This window comes from Notolepis coatsorum (assembly GCF_963971535.1).
Source record: "Notolepis coatsorum genome assembly, chromosome: 9".
Classification (NCBI taxonomy): domain Eukaryota; kingdom Metazoa; phylum Chordata; class Actinopteri; order Aulopiformes; family Paralepididae; genus Notolepis; species Notolepis coatsorum.
This window is the reverse complement of record NC_140173.1, coordinates 151,520,895-151,537,117: the sequence shown is the minus strand read 5'-3', so window position 1 is coordinate 151,537,117 and position 16,223 is coordinate 151,520,895. Positions and strand designations below refer to the sequence as shown.

The following is a 16,223-nucleotide window of genomic DNA, read 5'->3' as shown; positions in this document are numbered from 1 at the left end:
TTTTCATCTTACATTTTTATTCGTCCCAAATGTCCCAGCCCCATCCGATTTCTTAGATTTTTTCACTGTTTATTTATCATGCATTGCAACACTAATATATGGTCAGTACGCCAAGTCAGACTGCCCATATACAAATGATCTTGGGGGTCTGAGGGCAGTAGCCCCCGACCCCCTCCCTGGGGAAGCACTTAAATTAAGTACCAGCCCCCGAAAATTAACACCTGAGTGAGTTCTAAAGTGACATTGGAGTGGTAGATGAGTGGCAGTGGGGACGTGATTCTCGAGGGCTTCTACTGTACTAACGTTAGCTCCCAGTCCCAGAACGGTAGCCACGTAACCCTCTGCTGGCGCCTGCTGTGCAGTGCACTACAATCAACTCCGTGTCAGTGTAATAGCAGTCTGTGACGTCACGGTATTGAGAATCATACCGGCGGGATCTCGAAATACCCTGGTATACCGTCATACCGTCATACCGCCCAAGCCTAATATACACTGTTGTAAAACATGAAGATATCAGGAGAAGGTGAGATGAATATATACACTGTTGTAAAACATGAAGATATCAGGAGAAGGTGAGATGAATATACAGGTGCAGCTCAATAAACTAGAATATTGTGGAAAAGTTCATTCTTTTCAGTGATTAAATTAAAAAAGCAAAACTCTTATAAATTCATTACATACAAAGTGAAATATTTCAAGCCTTTATTTGTTTAAATTTTGATGACTATGGCTTACAATCACAAAGCAGGCGCTGACATGGAACCCACAGCGCAGGAGGAAGAGAGGCAGACCGAAAGCCACCTGGAGAAGAACCACAGAACAGGAGATGAAGAAAGAAGGGCTGTCCTGGCAACATCTGGAGCGGAGGGCACAAGCCAGGGATTTAAAGACCTATGTAAAAGTAAGTAATGGCTTACAGCTCATGAAAACCCCAAATTCAGTATCTCAAATGTTTATATTACATAAGACCAATCAAAAAATATATATATTTAATATAGAAATGTCAGCCTACTGAAAAGTATGTTCACTCTACTAGTACTTAGTTGGGGCTCCTTTTGCACATATTACTGCATCAATGCGGCGAAATAAATGGACTTTTCCACGATATTCTAATTTATTGAGCTGCACCTGTATAGACTTGTAAAACATGACTCAATGCTGGCTACACTTTCAAGTCAAGTCAAGAGTTTTATTTGTCACGGCATACGAGTATACAATGAAATGCGGGTGGTCTTGCCCGCAACGATGTGCAATACAGTGGTACAACATATAATAGAATCCAATACAAAAAAAAATTGTGCAATAACAGGTAACAGGTAACATGGTGTGACATCAAAATCGGTATCTGTACATAGTTATTTACAGAGCATATAGGACATGCTAGGTAGCTTTGGTAGTGCAATACACTGTTACTGTTGCTAATACTGATTTAAAGTGGCCTTTCCTTTTGGCAATAAGTGTGAGTGTGTGCGCATGAGTGTGTGCCCGCTCATGTTGAAGTGTTAAAGTGGCTGCTAGTGTGTGAGCGTGCACAGCGTGCGTGTCGTGTGTGTGCTCATGTGTGCTTATGTGTGGATAGTTCAGTGTTCTGTGGTACTCAATGTTCATTGTTCAGGTCTCTGATGGCCTGGGGGAAGAAGCTAAGCCTAAGCCTCTCTGTCCTAGTAGCTGGGGTTCGCAGGCGTCTGCCTGACCTCAGCAGCTGAAACAGGCTGTTATTGGGGTGGTGGGGGTCTTTCATTATTCTGCAGGCTCTGGATTTGCACCTCTTGTTGTATAGAACCTGCAGGGGAGGTAGTGCAATACCCGTGGTACGCTCGGCTGAGCGCACCACTCTCTGTAGGGCCTTCTTGTCCTGTGCCGTGCTGTTTCCATACCAGGCAGTGATGTTTCGGGTCAGGATGCTCTCTACAGCTCCTGAGTAGAAGGACTGGAGTATCTTCCCCGATACTCTGAACTTCCTTAACTGTCTCAGGTGGTAGAGGCGCTGTTTCGCCTTCTTTACTACTGTGTCTATGTGTGTTGACCATGTCAGATCCTCTGAGATGTGGACCCCCAGGTACTTAAAGCTGCTCACCCTGTCCACGGTAGCCCCGTTAATCATCAGTGGTGTGTGCGTCTCCTGCTGTCCTCTCCTATAATCCACGATCAGCTCCTTGGTTTTACCAATGTTCAGGAGCAGGCTGTTGTCCTGGCACCAGCGTTCCAGTACCTCAACCTCCTCCCGGTAGGCCTTCTCGTCGTTGTCCGAGATCAGCCCCACCACCACCGTGTCGTCTGCGAACTTCACTATGGAGTTGGAGCTGAACTTGGCCACACAATAGTGTGTATAGTGAGTACAGCAGGGGGCTCAGAACACAGCCCTGGGGGGACCCGATGCTCAGGGTGATGGTGTTGGAGGTCTGACCCCCCACCCTGACCGCCTGGGGTCTTTCGCTCAGAAAGTCCAGTACCCAGGCGCTCAGGGCGGAGCTCAGACCTAGCTCAATCAGCTTGTCCACCAGTCTGGTGGGGACTATGGTGTTGAACGCTGAGCTGTAGTCAATGAACAACAGTCTCACATAGCCCCCCTTCTGACGGTCAAGGTGCGAGAGGGTGCTGTGCAGTACCTGGGAGACCGCGTCGTCGGTGGACCGGTTTGTCCTGTATGCAAATTGCATAGGGTCCATATCACTGGGGAGGGAGGCACAAATGTGGTCTTTGACCAGCCTCTCGAAACATTTCATGACCACAGAGGTGAGTGCCACCGGTCTGTAGTCATTTGGACATGTTGGGGAGGGTTTCTTCGGTACAGGGATGATGGTAGACATCTTGAAGCAGGCAGGGACCACTGACTCCGCCAGGGATTGATTAAATATGGCGGTGAACACTGGGGCCAGCTGGTTGGCACAGGACTTGAGTATGCGTCCTGTTATACCATCTGGGCCAGCAGCCTTCCTGGTGTTCACCTGCATAAATGCTCTTCTCACACTGTGTTCCGACAACGAGAGAGCGTCCCGCCCCCCCGCGGTTGCCCCCCCCTCCACAACAGCCGGCGCGCCAGTGACGTCACTAGCCGGAGAGCCAGCAGTGCCACTGTCTACACCAAACCAAGCGTAGAAGGTGTTGAGCTTGTCTGCGAGGGAGGCGTCGTCGCTCCCCATTGAGGGGGCGCTGACTTTATAGTCAGTTATTGTCTTCAGTCCCTGCCATAATCCTCTTGTGTCGTTTTGTGCCATTTGTGTCTCCAGTTTGTCAGCATATACATCCTCTTAGCAAGTTTAACAGCCTTGCGTAGAGTATAGACTGAAGCCTTATACTCCTCCATGTTTCCTGACTCTCTACCCAGGTTGTAGGCGGTGGTGCGAGAGTTCAGAGCTGCTCTAATAGTGCTGTCCACCCACGGTTTCTGGTTTGGGAAAACCTGCACCATTTTCGTGAGGACAATACCATCAGCTATTGTTGTTATGTAGCTCACCACTGTCTGCGAGCTCGCTGACGTCACTGGCGCTTCCTTGGAACATATCCCAATCCGTGTCTGCTAACACGTCCTGGAGCGTGGCCTCTGATTCGTCGGTCCACTTCTTTGTCTCACGTGACACGACGGCGTCACGTGATCTTTGTTGATATGCGGGAAATAGCAAGATGGAGTCATGGTCACTCGAGCTTGAGGACCCCGTTAATGGCGGAGCGGCTACTGCCTTGTAGCCGGCTCTGAACGGCAGGTTCACTCCAGCAGGTTCTATGATAACATATATATATATATATATAAACAATATTTCAGTAAGATGGTATCTATTTCTGCTCATTTCTTTTGTTTACTTTAGATGATCATGAAAGTATGTTTTAGGAAAGCAGTGAAGCAGTGAAATGGAATTTATTTTCATTTTTAATCAATAGAAATTGTAATTGATTGTACATCGATCACTCAATCCAATCAAATAGCAACAGATAACAGACCGAAAGAGTGAGAGATAGATGCATACAAAGACAAATAAATAAAGACAAGTGACATCACAATAGAAACCCAGAATGAGCCTCCCTGTGAACCCACTCGTCAGGACCTCTGGAACAGCTCAGGGAGCAAATCAGAAATAAGTGATGAGTTCTATTGTTTCATCCATGTTGATAATAACATGCTGTGACTGATATTTTGTGTCTCTAGTTTCTCCAGTGGCTGTTCTACTTCAACCAAAGCCCGGGACGAGAGAGTACCTTTTACAATGTGAGTTCAACGATGACCTCTTTCTATCACTTGTGTTGTCGTGTGTCGGCTGACGGATAGACTCTGACATAATAGGGAGGTGTAGTGGTTACGTCATTGCTGTTTCCGGCCGGTCCACCATCTTGAAAACACAATGTATTTGCCCATTTCTAAATTGTCTTGTTTAAACCAAGTAAAGCATGAACATTTGCATGGTGTACCTTTCTGTGCGTATTCATCCACAATCTATAGCTCTACATGAAGATATTCGCAATTAATGGTAAAAAGAAATCGTTGAATAAAATTTTAACCAAAAATGCTTAAACGATAATGTTAGTGATAGAAGGGAACACATCTTGTGCAAGAATGGAAAGCTTTTAAATGTTCATGCGGCAGAATTGTTACAATAGCCGATGATCCATTTTCCCAATGATGAATCCCTATACGGGTGGACCTCGCGGGCTGTCCAGAGTGACGTCAGACTGCACCTCCCTATTTTGAGCAGCAGGGACAATGACGCCTCTGATAGCGTGGGTGGCATTTGGCCCTTTAGAAGGGAGTCGTTATATACTCTCAGTAGGAAAGGGGCAACCAACACGGAGTAAGTTTTATAAAATTCTGTAGTATAGCCATCTGGCCCGGGTGATTTACCACTTTGTAAAGATTTGATTGCCTCAGTCACTTCAGAGATGGTTATAGGCGTGCCTAACTCTTCAGCTTCCGCTTTATTCGCTTGAGGGTACTTGAGAGACTTGAGGGGGTTTGGGCGATCCCAGTCCTGCTGGGAAGACTCCGACGTGTAAAGTTTGGAATAATAGTCAGAGAAAATTTCAGAAATTTCCGTAGGGTCTGTTGTAGTGACACCTAATTGGGTCTAATCAGTCTAGAGGCACTCGCCACTCATGCTTGGTATGCAAGTAATTTTCCTGCCTTGTCCCCCTGCTCGAAAAAACGTTGCTTGGTGTGCAGGAGTAGTCTCTCGATCTTACTAGTTGAAAGCAAATCATATTGTGATTGAAGCTGGAGTCGTTTTTTATATAGAGCAGGGGTGGGTTTAGACGAGTACTGGATGTCTAATCGTTTAATCTCATCTGATATACCCGTTAATTTGGATTGTTCCTGCTTCCCAAAATGAGAGGCAAAGGAGATAGCCTGTCCGCGGAGATATGCCTTAAAGGCCTCCCAGAGTATGTCACTGCTAATTTCAGGTGTGTCGTTTATCTCAAAGAAGATTTTTATTTGTGTATGAATAAAATCCTTAAATTCAGGTTCAGATAATAAGTGGGAGTTGAATCTCCAAAATTTAGAGGGTTCTTTCCCAGAAACATCTATGCTATGTGTTTGTATGTTTTGCAGATGTGTTTGTCAACAACCTCGATGTGGGGGGGATGGGGTGGGAATGAGGAAGGGGAAATGAAAGGGAAAAAAAGAAAGAAATATGGAAAATGTACAATATCTACAACTGAAAATGTTCAAAATTTTTTTTTCTTGTAATAAAGAAATAAAAAAAAAGAAAAAAAACTGTACCTACTCTCTACCTACTCAGTACCTACTCAGTACCTACTCAGTACCTACTCTCTACCTACTCAGTACCTACTCAGTACCTACTCAGTACCTACTCTCTACCTACTCAGTACCTACTCTCTACCTACTCAGTACCTACTCTCTACCTACTCTCTACCTACTCTACCTACTCTACCTACTCACTACCTACTCACTACCTACTCAGTACCTACTCAGTACCTACTCTCTACCTACTCAGTACCTACTCAGTACCTACTCAGTACCTACTCAGTACCTATTCAGTACCTACTCAGTACCTACTCTCTACCTACTCAGTACCTACTCAGTACCTACTCAGTACCTACTCAGTACCTACTCTGTACCTACTTTCTACCTACTCAGTACCTACTCTACCTACTCAGTACCTACTCACTACCTACTCAGTACCTACTCTCTACCTACTCAGTACCTACTCACTACCTACTCAGTACCTACTCTCTACCTACTCAGTTTCTACTCAGTACCTACTCAGTATCTACTCAGTACCTACTCAGTACCTACTCTCTCTACCTACTCACTACCTACTCAGTACCTACTCACTACCTACTCAGTACCTACTCAGTACCTACTCAGTACCTACTCAGTACCTACTCAGTACCTACTCACTACCTACTCAGTACCTACTCAGTACCTACTCAGTACCTACTCAGTACCTACTCTCTACCTACTCTCTACCTACTCAGTACCTACTCAGTACCTACTCTCTACCTACTCAGTACCTACTCAGTACCTACTCTCTACCTACTCAGTACCTACTCAGTACCTACTCAGTACCTACTCAGTACCTACTCAGTACCTACTCAGTACCTACTCAGTACCTACTCTCTACCTACTCTGTACCTACTCAGTACCTACTCAGTACCTACTCTCTACCTACTCTCTACCTACTCTGTACCTACTCAGTACCTACTCAGTACCTACTCAGTACCTACTCTCTACCTACTCAGTACCTACTCACCTTGGAACCCGTCTAGCACACTCAATCAATGGATGAATGATTCAATTAACCAAGCAATCAATCAACTGATACATGAAAGATATTCGCAATTAATGGTAAAAAGAAATCGTCGAATAAAATTTTAACCAAAAATGGAGAGGCAGTTAAAGGGGAACTATTTTACTATTTCTTTCACTATTTGGGCACTTTTACACAATTCCTGTGAGTCTATGGAACACCTCTGTAATATATATATATTTTTTTATTCATTGTTTTGTATTTCTAATCAAGTCCTCAAAAACAGCATTTTTCTACCTCAAGATCTGGAGCTGTTTTGAGCCTGGGCTCCTAAACCACTGAGCAGCGTGGTGTTCACCTGAACATTAACATGCAGCCTGGGCTCCTAAACCACTGAGCAGCGTGGTGTTCACCTGAACATTAACATGCAGCCTGGGCTCCTAAACCACTGAGCAGCGTCGTGTTCACCTGAACATTAACATGCAGCCTGGGCTCCTAAACCACTGAGCAGCGTGGTGTTCACCTGAACATTAACATGCAGCCTGGGCTCCTAAACCACTGAGCAGCGTGGTGTTCACCTGAACATTAACATGCAGCCTGGGCTCCTAAACCACTGAGCAGCGTGTTCACCTGAACATTAACATGCAGCCTGGGCTCCTAAACCACTGAGCAGCGTCGTGTTCACCTGAACATTAACATGCAGCCTGGGCTCCTAAACCACTGAGCAGCGTGGTGTTCACCTGAACATTAACATGCAGCCTGGGCTCCTAAACCACTGAGCAGCGTGGTGTTCACCTGAACATTAACATGCAGCCTGGGCTCCTAAACCACTGAGCAGCGTCGTGTTCACCTGAACATTAACATGCAGCCTGGGCTCCTAAACCACTGAGCAGCGTGGTGTTCACCTGAACATTAACATGCAGCTCCATAGTGAAGTTCGCAGATGACACGGTGGTGGTGGGGCTGATCTCGGACAACGACGAGAAGGCCTACCGGGAGGAGGTTGAGGTACTGGAACGCTGGTGCCAGGACAACAGCCTGCTCCTGAACATTGGCAAAACCAAGGAACTGATCGTGGATTATAGGAGAGGACAGCAGGAGACACACACACCACTGATGATAAACGGGGCTACCGTGGACAGGGTGAGCAGCTTCAAGTACCTGGGGGTCCACATCTCAGAGGACCTGACATGGTCAACACACATAGACACAGTAGTAAAGAAGGCGAAACAGCGTCTCTACCACCTGAGACAGTTAAGGAAGTTCAGAGTATCGGGGAAGATACTCCAGTCCTTCTACTCAGGAGCTGTAGAGAGCATCTTGACCGGAAACATCACTGCCTGGTATGGAAACAGCACGGCACAGGACAAGAAGGCCCTACAGAAAGTGGTGCGCTCAGCCGAGCGTACCACGGGTATTGCACTACCCCCCCTGCAGGTTCTATACAACAAGAGGTGCAAATCCAGAGCCTGCAGGATAATGAAAGACCCTCACCACCCCAATAACAGCCTGTTTCAGCTGCTGAGGTCAGGCAGACGCCTGCGAACCCCAGCTACTAGGACAGAGCGGCTTAGGCTCAGCTTCTTCCCCCAGGCCATCAGAGCCATGAACAATGAACATTGAGTGCTCAGAACATTGAACTGTCCACACACAAGCACACATGAACACACACACGACACGCACACTGTGCACGCTCACACACGAGCAGCCACTTAACACTTTAACATGAGCGGGCACACACTCATGTCGCACACACGCACACTTATGGCCAAAGGAAAGGACACTTTAAATTAGAATAACAGGAACAGTGTATTGCACTACCAAAGCTAACTAGCATGTCACACATGCTCTGTAAATAACTATGTACAGATACCGAGATGTCACTCCATGTTACCTGCTACCTGTTACTGCACAATGTTGTTTCTTCTTTTGATTCTATTATATGTACCACTGTATTGCACATCGTTGCGGGCAAGACCACCCGCATTTCATTGTATACCTGTATGCCGTGACAATTAAAACTCTTGACTTGACTTGACTTGACTTGCAGCCTGGGCTCCTAAACCACTGAGCAGCGTGGTGTTCACCTGAACATTAACATGCAGCCTGGGCTCCTAAACCACTGAGCAGCGTGGTGTTCACCTGAACATTAACATGCAGCCTGGGCTCCTAAACCACTGAGCAGCGTGTTGTTCACCTGAACATTAACATGCAGCCTGGGCTCCTAAACCACTGAGCAGCGTGTTCACCTGAACATTAACATGCAGCCTGGGCTCCTAAACCACTGAGCAGCGTGGTGTTCACCTGAACATTAACATGCAGCCTGGGCTCCTAAACCACTGAGCAGCGTGGTGTTCACCTGAACATTAACATGCAGCCTGGGCTCCTAAACCACTGAGCAGCGTGGTGTTCACCTGAACATTAACATGCAGCCTGGGCTCCTAAACCACTGAGCAGCGTGTTCACCTGAACATTAACATGCAGCCTGGGCTCCTAAACCACTGAGCAGCGTGGTGTTCACCTGAACATTAACATGCAGCCTGGGCTCCTAAACCACTGAGCAGCGTCGTGTTCACCTGAACATTAACATGCAGCCTGGGCTCCTAAACCACTGAGCAGCGTCGTGTTCACCTGAACATTAACATGCAGCCTGGGCTCCTAAACCACTGAGCAGCGTGTTCACCTGAACATTAACATGCAGCCTGGGCTCCTAAACCACTGAGCAGCGTGGTGTTCACCTGAACATTAACATGCAGCCTGGGCTCCTAAACCACTGAGCAGCGTGGTGTTCACCTGAACATTAACATGCAGCCTGGGCTCCTAAACCACTGAGCAGCGTGGTGTTCACCTGAACATTAACATGCAGCCTGGGCTCCTAAACCACTGAGCAGCGTCGTGTTCACCTGAACATTAACATGCAGCCTGGGCTCCTAAACCACTGAGCAGCGTGGTGTTCACCTGAACATTAACATGCAGCCTGGGCTCCTAAACCACTGAGCAGCGTCGTGTTCACCTGAACATTAACATGCAGCCTGGGCTCCTAAACCACTGAGCAGCGTCGTGTTCACCTGAACATTAACATGCAGCCTGGGCTCCTAAACCACTGAGCAGCGTGGTGTTCACCTGAACATTAACATGCAGCCTGGGCTCCTAAACCACTGAGCAGCGTGGTGTTCACCTGAACATTAACATGCAGCCTGGGCTCCTAAACCACTGAGCAGCGTCGGCCTGAACATTAACATGCAGCCTGGGCTCCTAAACCACTGAGCAGCGTGTTCACCTGAACATTGACATGCAGCCTGGGCTCCTAAACCACTGAGCAGCGTGGTGTTCACCTGAACATTAACATGCAGCCTGGGCTCCTAAACCACTGAGCAGCGTGTTCACCTGAACATTAACATGCAGCCTGGGCTCCTAAACCACTGAGCAGCGTGGTGTTCACCTGAACATTAACATGCAGCCTGGGCTCCTAAACCACTGAGCAGCGTGGTGTTCACCTGAACATTAACATGCAGCCTGGGCTCCTAAACCACTGTGCAGCGTGGTGTTCACCTGAACATTAACATGCAGCCTGGGCTCCTAAACCACTGAGCAGCGTGGTGTTCACCTGAACATTAACATGCAGCCTGGGCTCCTAAACCACTGAGCAGCGTGGTGTTCACCTGAACATTAACATGCAGCCTGGGCTCCTAAACCACTGAGCAGTGTGGTGTTCACCTGAACATTAACATGCAGCCTGGGCTCCTAAACCACTGAGCAGCGTGGTGTTCACCTGAACATTAACATGAGCCTGGGCTCCTAAACCACTGAGCAGCGTCGTGTTCACCTGAACATTAACATGCAGCCTGGGCTCCTAAACCACTGAGCAGCGTGGTGTTCACCTGAACATTAACATGCAGCCTGGGCTCCTAAACCACTGAGCAGCGTGGTGTTCACCTGAACATTAACATGCAGCCTGGGCTCCTAAACCACTGAGCAGCGTGGTGTTCACCTGAACATTAACATGCAGCCTGGGCTCCTAAACCACTGAGCAGCGTCGGCCCCCCTGAACATTAACATGCAGCCTGGGCTCCTAAACCACTGAGCAGCGTGGTGTTCACCTGAACATTAACATGCAGCCTGGGCTCCTAAACCACTGAGCAGCGTGGTGTTCACCTGAACATTAACATGCAGCCTGGGCTCCTAAACCACTGAGCAGCGTGGTGTTCACCTGAACATTAACATGCAGCCTGGGCTCCTAAACCACTGAGCAGCAGCGTGTTCACCTGAACATTAACATGCAGCCTGGGCTCCTAAACCACTGAGCAGCGTGTTCACCTGAACATTAACATGCAGCCTGGGCTCCTAAACCACTGAGCAGCGTGGTGTTCACCTGAACATTAACATGCAGCCTGGGCTCCTAAACCACTGAGCAGCGTGGTGTTCACCTGAACATTAACATGCAGCCTGGGCTCCTAAACCACTGAGCAGCGTGGTGTTCACCTGAACATTAACATGCAGCCTGGGCTCCTAAACCACTGAGCAGCGTCGTGTTCATCTGAACATTAACATGCAGCCTGGGCTCCTAAACCACTGAGCAGCGTGTTCACCTGAACATTAACATGCAGCCTGGGCTCCTAAACCACTGAGCAGCGTGGTGTTCACCTGAACATTAACATGCAGCCTGGGCTCCTAAACCACTGAGCAGCGTGGTGTTCACCTGAACATTAACATGCAGCCTGGGCTCCTAAACCACTGAGCAGCGTCGTGTTCACCTGAACATTAACATGCAGCCTGGGCTCCTAAACCACTGAGCAGCGTCGTGTTCACCTGAACATTAACATGCAGCCTGGGCTCCTAAACCACTGAGCAGCGTGTTCACCTGAACATTAACATGCAGCCTGGGCTCCTAAACCACTGAGCAGCGTGTTCACCTGAACATTAACATGCAGCCTGGGCTCCTAAACCACTGAGCAGCGTGGTGTTCACCTGAACATTAACATGCAGCCTGGGCTCCTAAACCACTGAGCAGCGTGGTGTTCACCTGAACATTAACATGCAGCCTGGGCTCCTAAACCACTGAGCAGCGTGTTCACCTGAACATTAACATGCAGCCTGGGCTCCTAAACCACTGAGCAGCGTCGTGTTCACCTGAACATTAACATGCAGCCTGGGCTCCTAAACCACTGAGCAGCGTGGTGTTCACCTGAACATTAACATGCAGCCTGGGCTCCTAAACCACTGAGCAGCGTCGTGTTCACCTGAACATTATCATGCAGCCTGGGCTCCTAAACCACTGAGCAGCGTGTTCACCTGAACATTAACATGCAGCCTGGGCTCCTAAACCACTGAGCAGCGTGGTGTTCACCTGAACATTAACATGCAGCCTGGGCTCCTAAACCACTGAGCAGCGTGGTCAGGGAGCGAAATTAACTTTTTGACTCACCGGCCAGTGGCGGGTAGATGGGAAGAGTCTACCCGCCAAGCATATTTCTTACCTGCCAAAATTCTTTTGATTAAAAAGATATATATATATATTTTATATAAAAAAAAATTTTTTAAATAAAATATATATTATATAATCATACTTGTAATTGTATTATCTGCGAGACATCGCCACCACGCAATAAGTCAAAATGCTTGCTATCTGCAAACAGCTCCACTGTCTGTGTATACTTGAGTAGCCTCCAGCTCCAGCAAGGATTCTCCGGCCCTGCAGCTAGACCCTATATTCAGCTAGACCCTATATTCAGCTAGACCCTACATTCAGCATGCAAGGATTCTCCGGCGATGCAGCTGGACCCTATTTATAACGTTACGGTTCTTTTGTCAAATCACATTCAACATGCCCTCAGCTAGAATACGCATTCAATCAATGTTATAAGACATTGATATCAGGAGCTATCTGTAGCTACTGCTAGCCCGGTAGATAACGTTAAGACAATTTAGTTTACTGGGACAGATAGATCTAACGTGAGCTAGCTAAGCTAGCTAACGAGGGAACGGAGGTATTATGCACTCGAGTCGACTATTGCTGGAGCATTTGTTGATATCAGCAGCTATCAGTAGCTAGCCAGCTAGATACCGTTAGACAATGCCTCGTCATGTATTAAACTAAAAGTGAATAGTTGACTGGGTCATTGTTTAAACAGTAACGGTAGCTCATGGAGTTGACATGAGCACTGCGAGCAGAAGCCCTTAGCCAATAGTATCCCGCTGCAGGGCTGGGCGGATATGACTCGTTGCCACGTTTTTTTTCAAAATAAGAGTATCATACGAACCTAATTGTTGCTAACTGCCGGAGCCATCGATATTATGACTGGAGATGCGCTTGGGGCGGAAATGAGACCCGCACAGATTTTCAAAATAAGAGTATCGTTATGAACTTGATTGATTACACGCCACACGGCGGGCAGCCCTCTAAGTGTCAAGCGCCAAAGGTAAAAACTGAGCGCCCCTGGCGGGCGGCGGGCTTTAGTTTCGGTCCCTGAGCGTGGTGTTCACCTGAACATTATCATGCAGCCTGGGCTCCTAAACCACTGAGCAGCGTCGGCCCCCCTGAACATTAACATGCAGCGGTGTCTCTCTGACATCACAAATCAGCACATTTTCAAATGACTCAGTTCAGTGAGGGTGAATATTGTGAGAGGAGAATTGGAAGAATGCGCCAATATGAGAATTAGAGACATAGATCATATTAATATAAGTCCATATAGCTAGGAAACAATGCTAAACACTGAAAAAGGCCATTTATAAGATAGTCCCCCTTTAAACGATAATGTTAGTGATAGAAGGGAACACATCTTGTGCAAGAATGGAACGCTTTTCAATGTTCATGCGGCAGAATTGTTACAATAGCCGATGATCCATTTTCCCAGTGATGATACACATATACATTATCCCTTACATAATTTGGAGTAAAAAGGTTAGCATGTTTGTTTTGGCACTTGACATGTCGTAATTTATTACCATTGTAAAATAAAAATGAAACCGTATGACTGCTTGGAGGGTGATGTGGCAGTTATCGATGTTGACCTGTCGGTAAAAGACTATGTAGCGTGGTAGTGAAAGGGTTAAGAACTAATTCTTATTTACAATGACGGCCTGGCGAGAGGACAAGAGGAGAGGATAAAATAGAAAAGAGACAGATGACACATACATCACAGAGGTAAGGGAAATCATTAAAACACACATCAAACAAACAACCAAATAAAATTACAAGGTATGTAATACATGAAGCAAAACAGCAAAAAAAAATGACAGTTAAAGAATCTGAATTGAATATGGGTCAGTTGGAGATACGAGAGAGACGGATCCTACAGAAGCTGTCCGTCTGCCAGGCTGCTTTGCCTGGACCTGCACCTAACAACGGAGCTCCGCACAGAGTCTTTTATCCCATGATCCATTTTCCCAGTGATGATGGATCCCTGTACGGGTGGACCTCGCGGGCGCTCCAGAGTGACGTCAGACTGCACCTCCCTGTAGAGGTTGTGTGTTTAACTTGCTCTGATTTGATGTCATGTCTTTTTCTCCCAGACGCCCGTCCCCTCTCACTGGACCCAAACACAGTGAACAACAGCCTGTCCCTGTCAGAGGAGAACAGGATGGTGACGAGTACAGGAAAGAACCACCACTACGCTGCCCATCCTGAGAGATTCACTGACTGTAGTCAGGTGTTGTGCAGAGAGGGTCAGTCTGCACGCTGTTACTGGGAAGTAGAGTGGAGCGGCTCCTATGTTGATACAGCAGTCTGTTACAGAGACATGAGAAGAAGAGATGCTGCTGATGTTCCTGCATTTCAGTCAGGCTTTGGAAACAATAACAAGTCCTGGTGTTTAGTGAGCAACAGCTACAGCTCCAGCTCCTGTTTTGGAGGCTACATTTTCAGACACAATAATGTTCGGACTACAGTCTCAGGCCCTGAGTCCTCCAGGATAGGAGTGTACCTGGATCACAAGGCAGGTACTCTGTCCTTCTACAGTGTCTCTGACAACATGACCGTGACCCTCCTCCATACAGTTCACACCACGTTCACTCAGGCCCTCTATCCAGGGATACGTGTTTACTATGATGGAGACACAGCAGAATTAATGAAGATATGGTAGAGCCTGAGACCAGCGTATCTATTTTTAAATATAATTGATACCAATTAGAGATGTCCGATATCTTTGGCCTACCGATATTATTGGCCCATATTGGCATTAAAATGTAATATCGGATTTAATTTTTATTTCTTTTTAAATCTTTTTTCTTTCTTTTGTAACCTTTATTTACCCAGGCAACCAAGTAAGAACAAATTCTTATTATACAAAAGCAGCCTAAACCTAAATCCTTTAGAGGGAATGGGGGGGGGGGGGGGGGGGGGGGGGGCTGCAACAAAAAACAAGGTTATGTGTACTGTACATGCATACTGTACAAGTAAATTAAATACAAAATGACAGTAGCAATAGTATACAAGGAGAATTACAATAATTAAGGGAGAGAGAAGGAAAGAAAGAGGGGGAAAAGGGAGAGTGAGAACCAGAGGGAGAGAGAGAAGAAAAGGGGAGGTGCACAGATAATGTTTACATTTAGAAAGCCTTGTTGATGCATCCAGTGAAATTAACCCACCAATGCTGACTTTTATTGTCAAAATGCATAATGCTGTGTTAATTCCACGACAAGAGGTATGCAATGTTAGTTACCTGAAATTAATTTGTATGTGCTCATTTCATCATTCATGTCTTTTCTATTCTAATAAAACCGAATCAAACCATAAACAAGGTGGCCTGTTGGAATGTTGGATCCTAATGTGAAAAACTGTGATTTTATATGTCTGCTCATTTTACTCTTGCTATTATTTTACTTATTTTTACTTTTGTCTTTACGCCCCACTATCCGCTGGGTCCATACTATAACCTGTATCATGTTTTGTAACAGATTACAGAAATTCAAGAAGCCTACTGTACGTGAGGTTCTGATATGATTTGATTAATATATCTGCATTTATCCAACTTTATGCTTTGCTCTCGCTATGGAGCGTAACAGTAAGAAGCATTTTGTATGAAAGTATTCTGTACTTCTGTATGACAACTATTAAAGAACTTGAACTTGCTTGTTTTACACTGATTTTATGTCTTATTTCTTACTGATGTAAAGCACGTTGAACTGCAATCCCCTGCATGAAAGGTGCTATAAAAATAAAGTTATTATTATTATTCAGTTTCAGTTTATTTAAAAAAGGACCGTACATATTAATAAACATTTCTGTAAATGTGTCAGTTTTAGCCAAAAACATATTATTACTAAATAGACAACTATCGTCCTGTCTCTCTTCTCTCCTTTCTTTCTAAAACACTTGAACGTGCTGTATCCAACCAACTTAGTGATTATCTCTTACAGAATGACCTCCTAGACCCTAATCAGTCAGGCTTCAGGACTGGTCACTCCACAGAGACGGCCCTCATAGCGGTCACAGATGCTCTTCACTTAGCAAAAGTGAAAGGCCTCTCCTTTGTCCTGATTCTCCTGGACCTGTCGGCAGCCTTCCACACAGTCAACCAT

At 46.3% G+C, this 16,223-nt stretch overlaps 1 protein-coding gene across 1 annotated transcript in view; it reads left to right on the top strand.

Annotated features, from left to right (window-relative positions):
• The window catches only part of LOC311234825 (E3 ubiquitin/ISG15 ligase TRIM25-like), a gene marked incomplete at both ends in the record, with an annotated part of 33,625 nt that extends 18,840 nt beyond the window's left edge, over positions 1-14,785 (top strand). Inside the window, one exon of the mRNA XM_084322069.1 lies at positions 14,217-14,785. Coding sequence (XP_084178195.1) covers positions 14,217-14,785 — 569 coding nt within the window. The remainder of the gene's footprint in view (positions 1-14,216) is intronic.
• Positions 14,786-16,223: the final 1,438 nt, after the last annotated feature.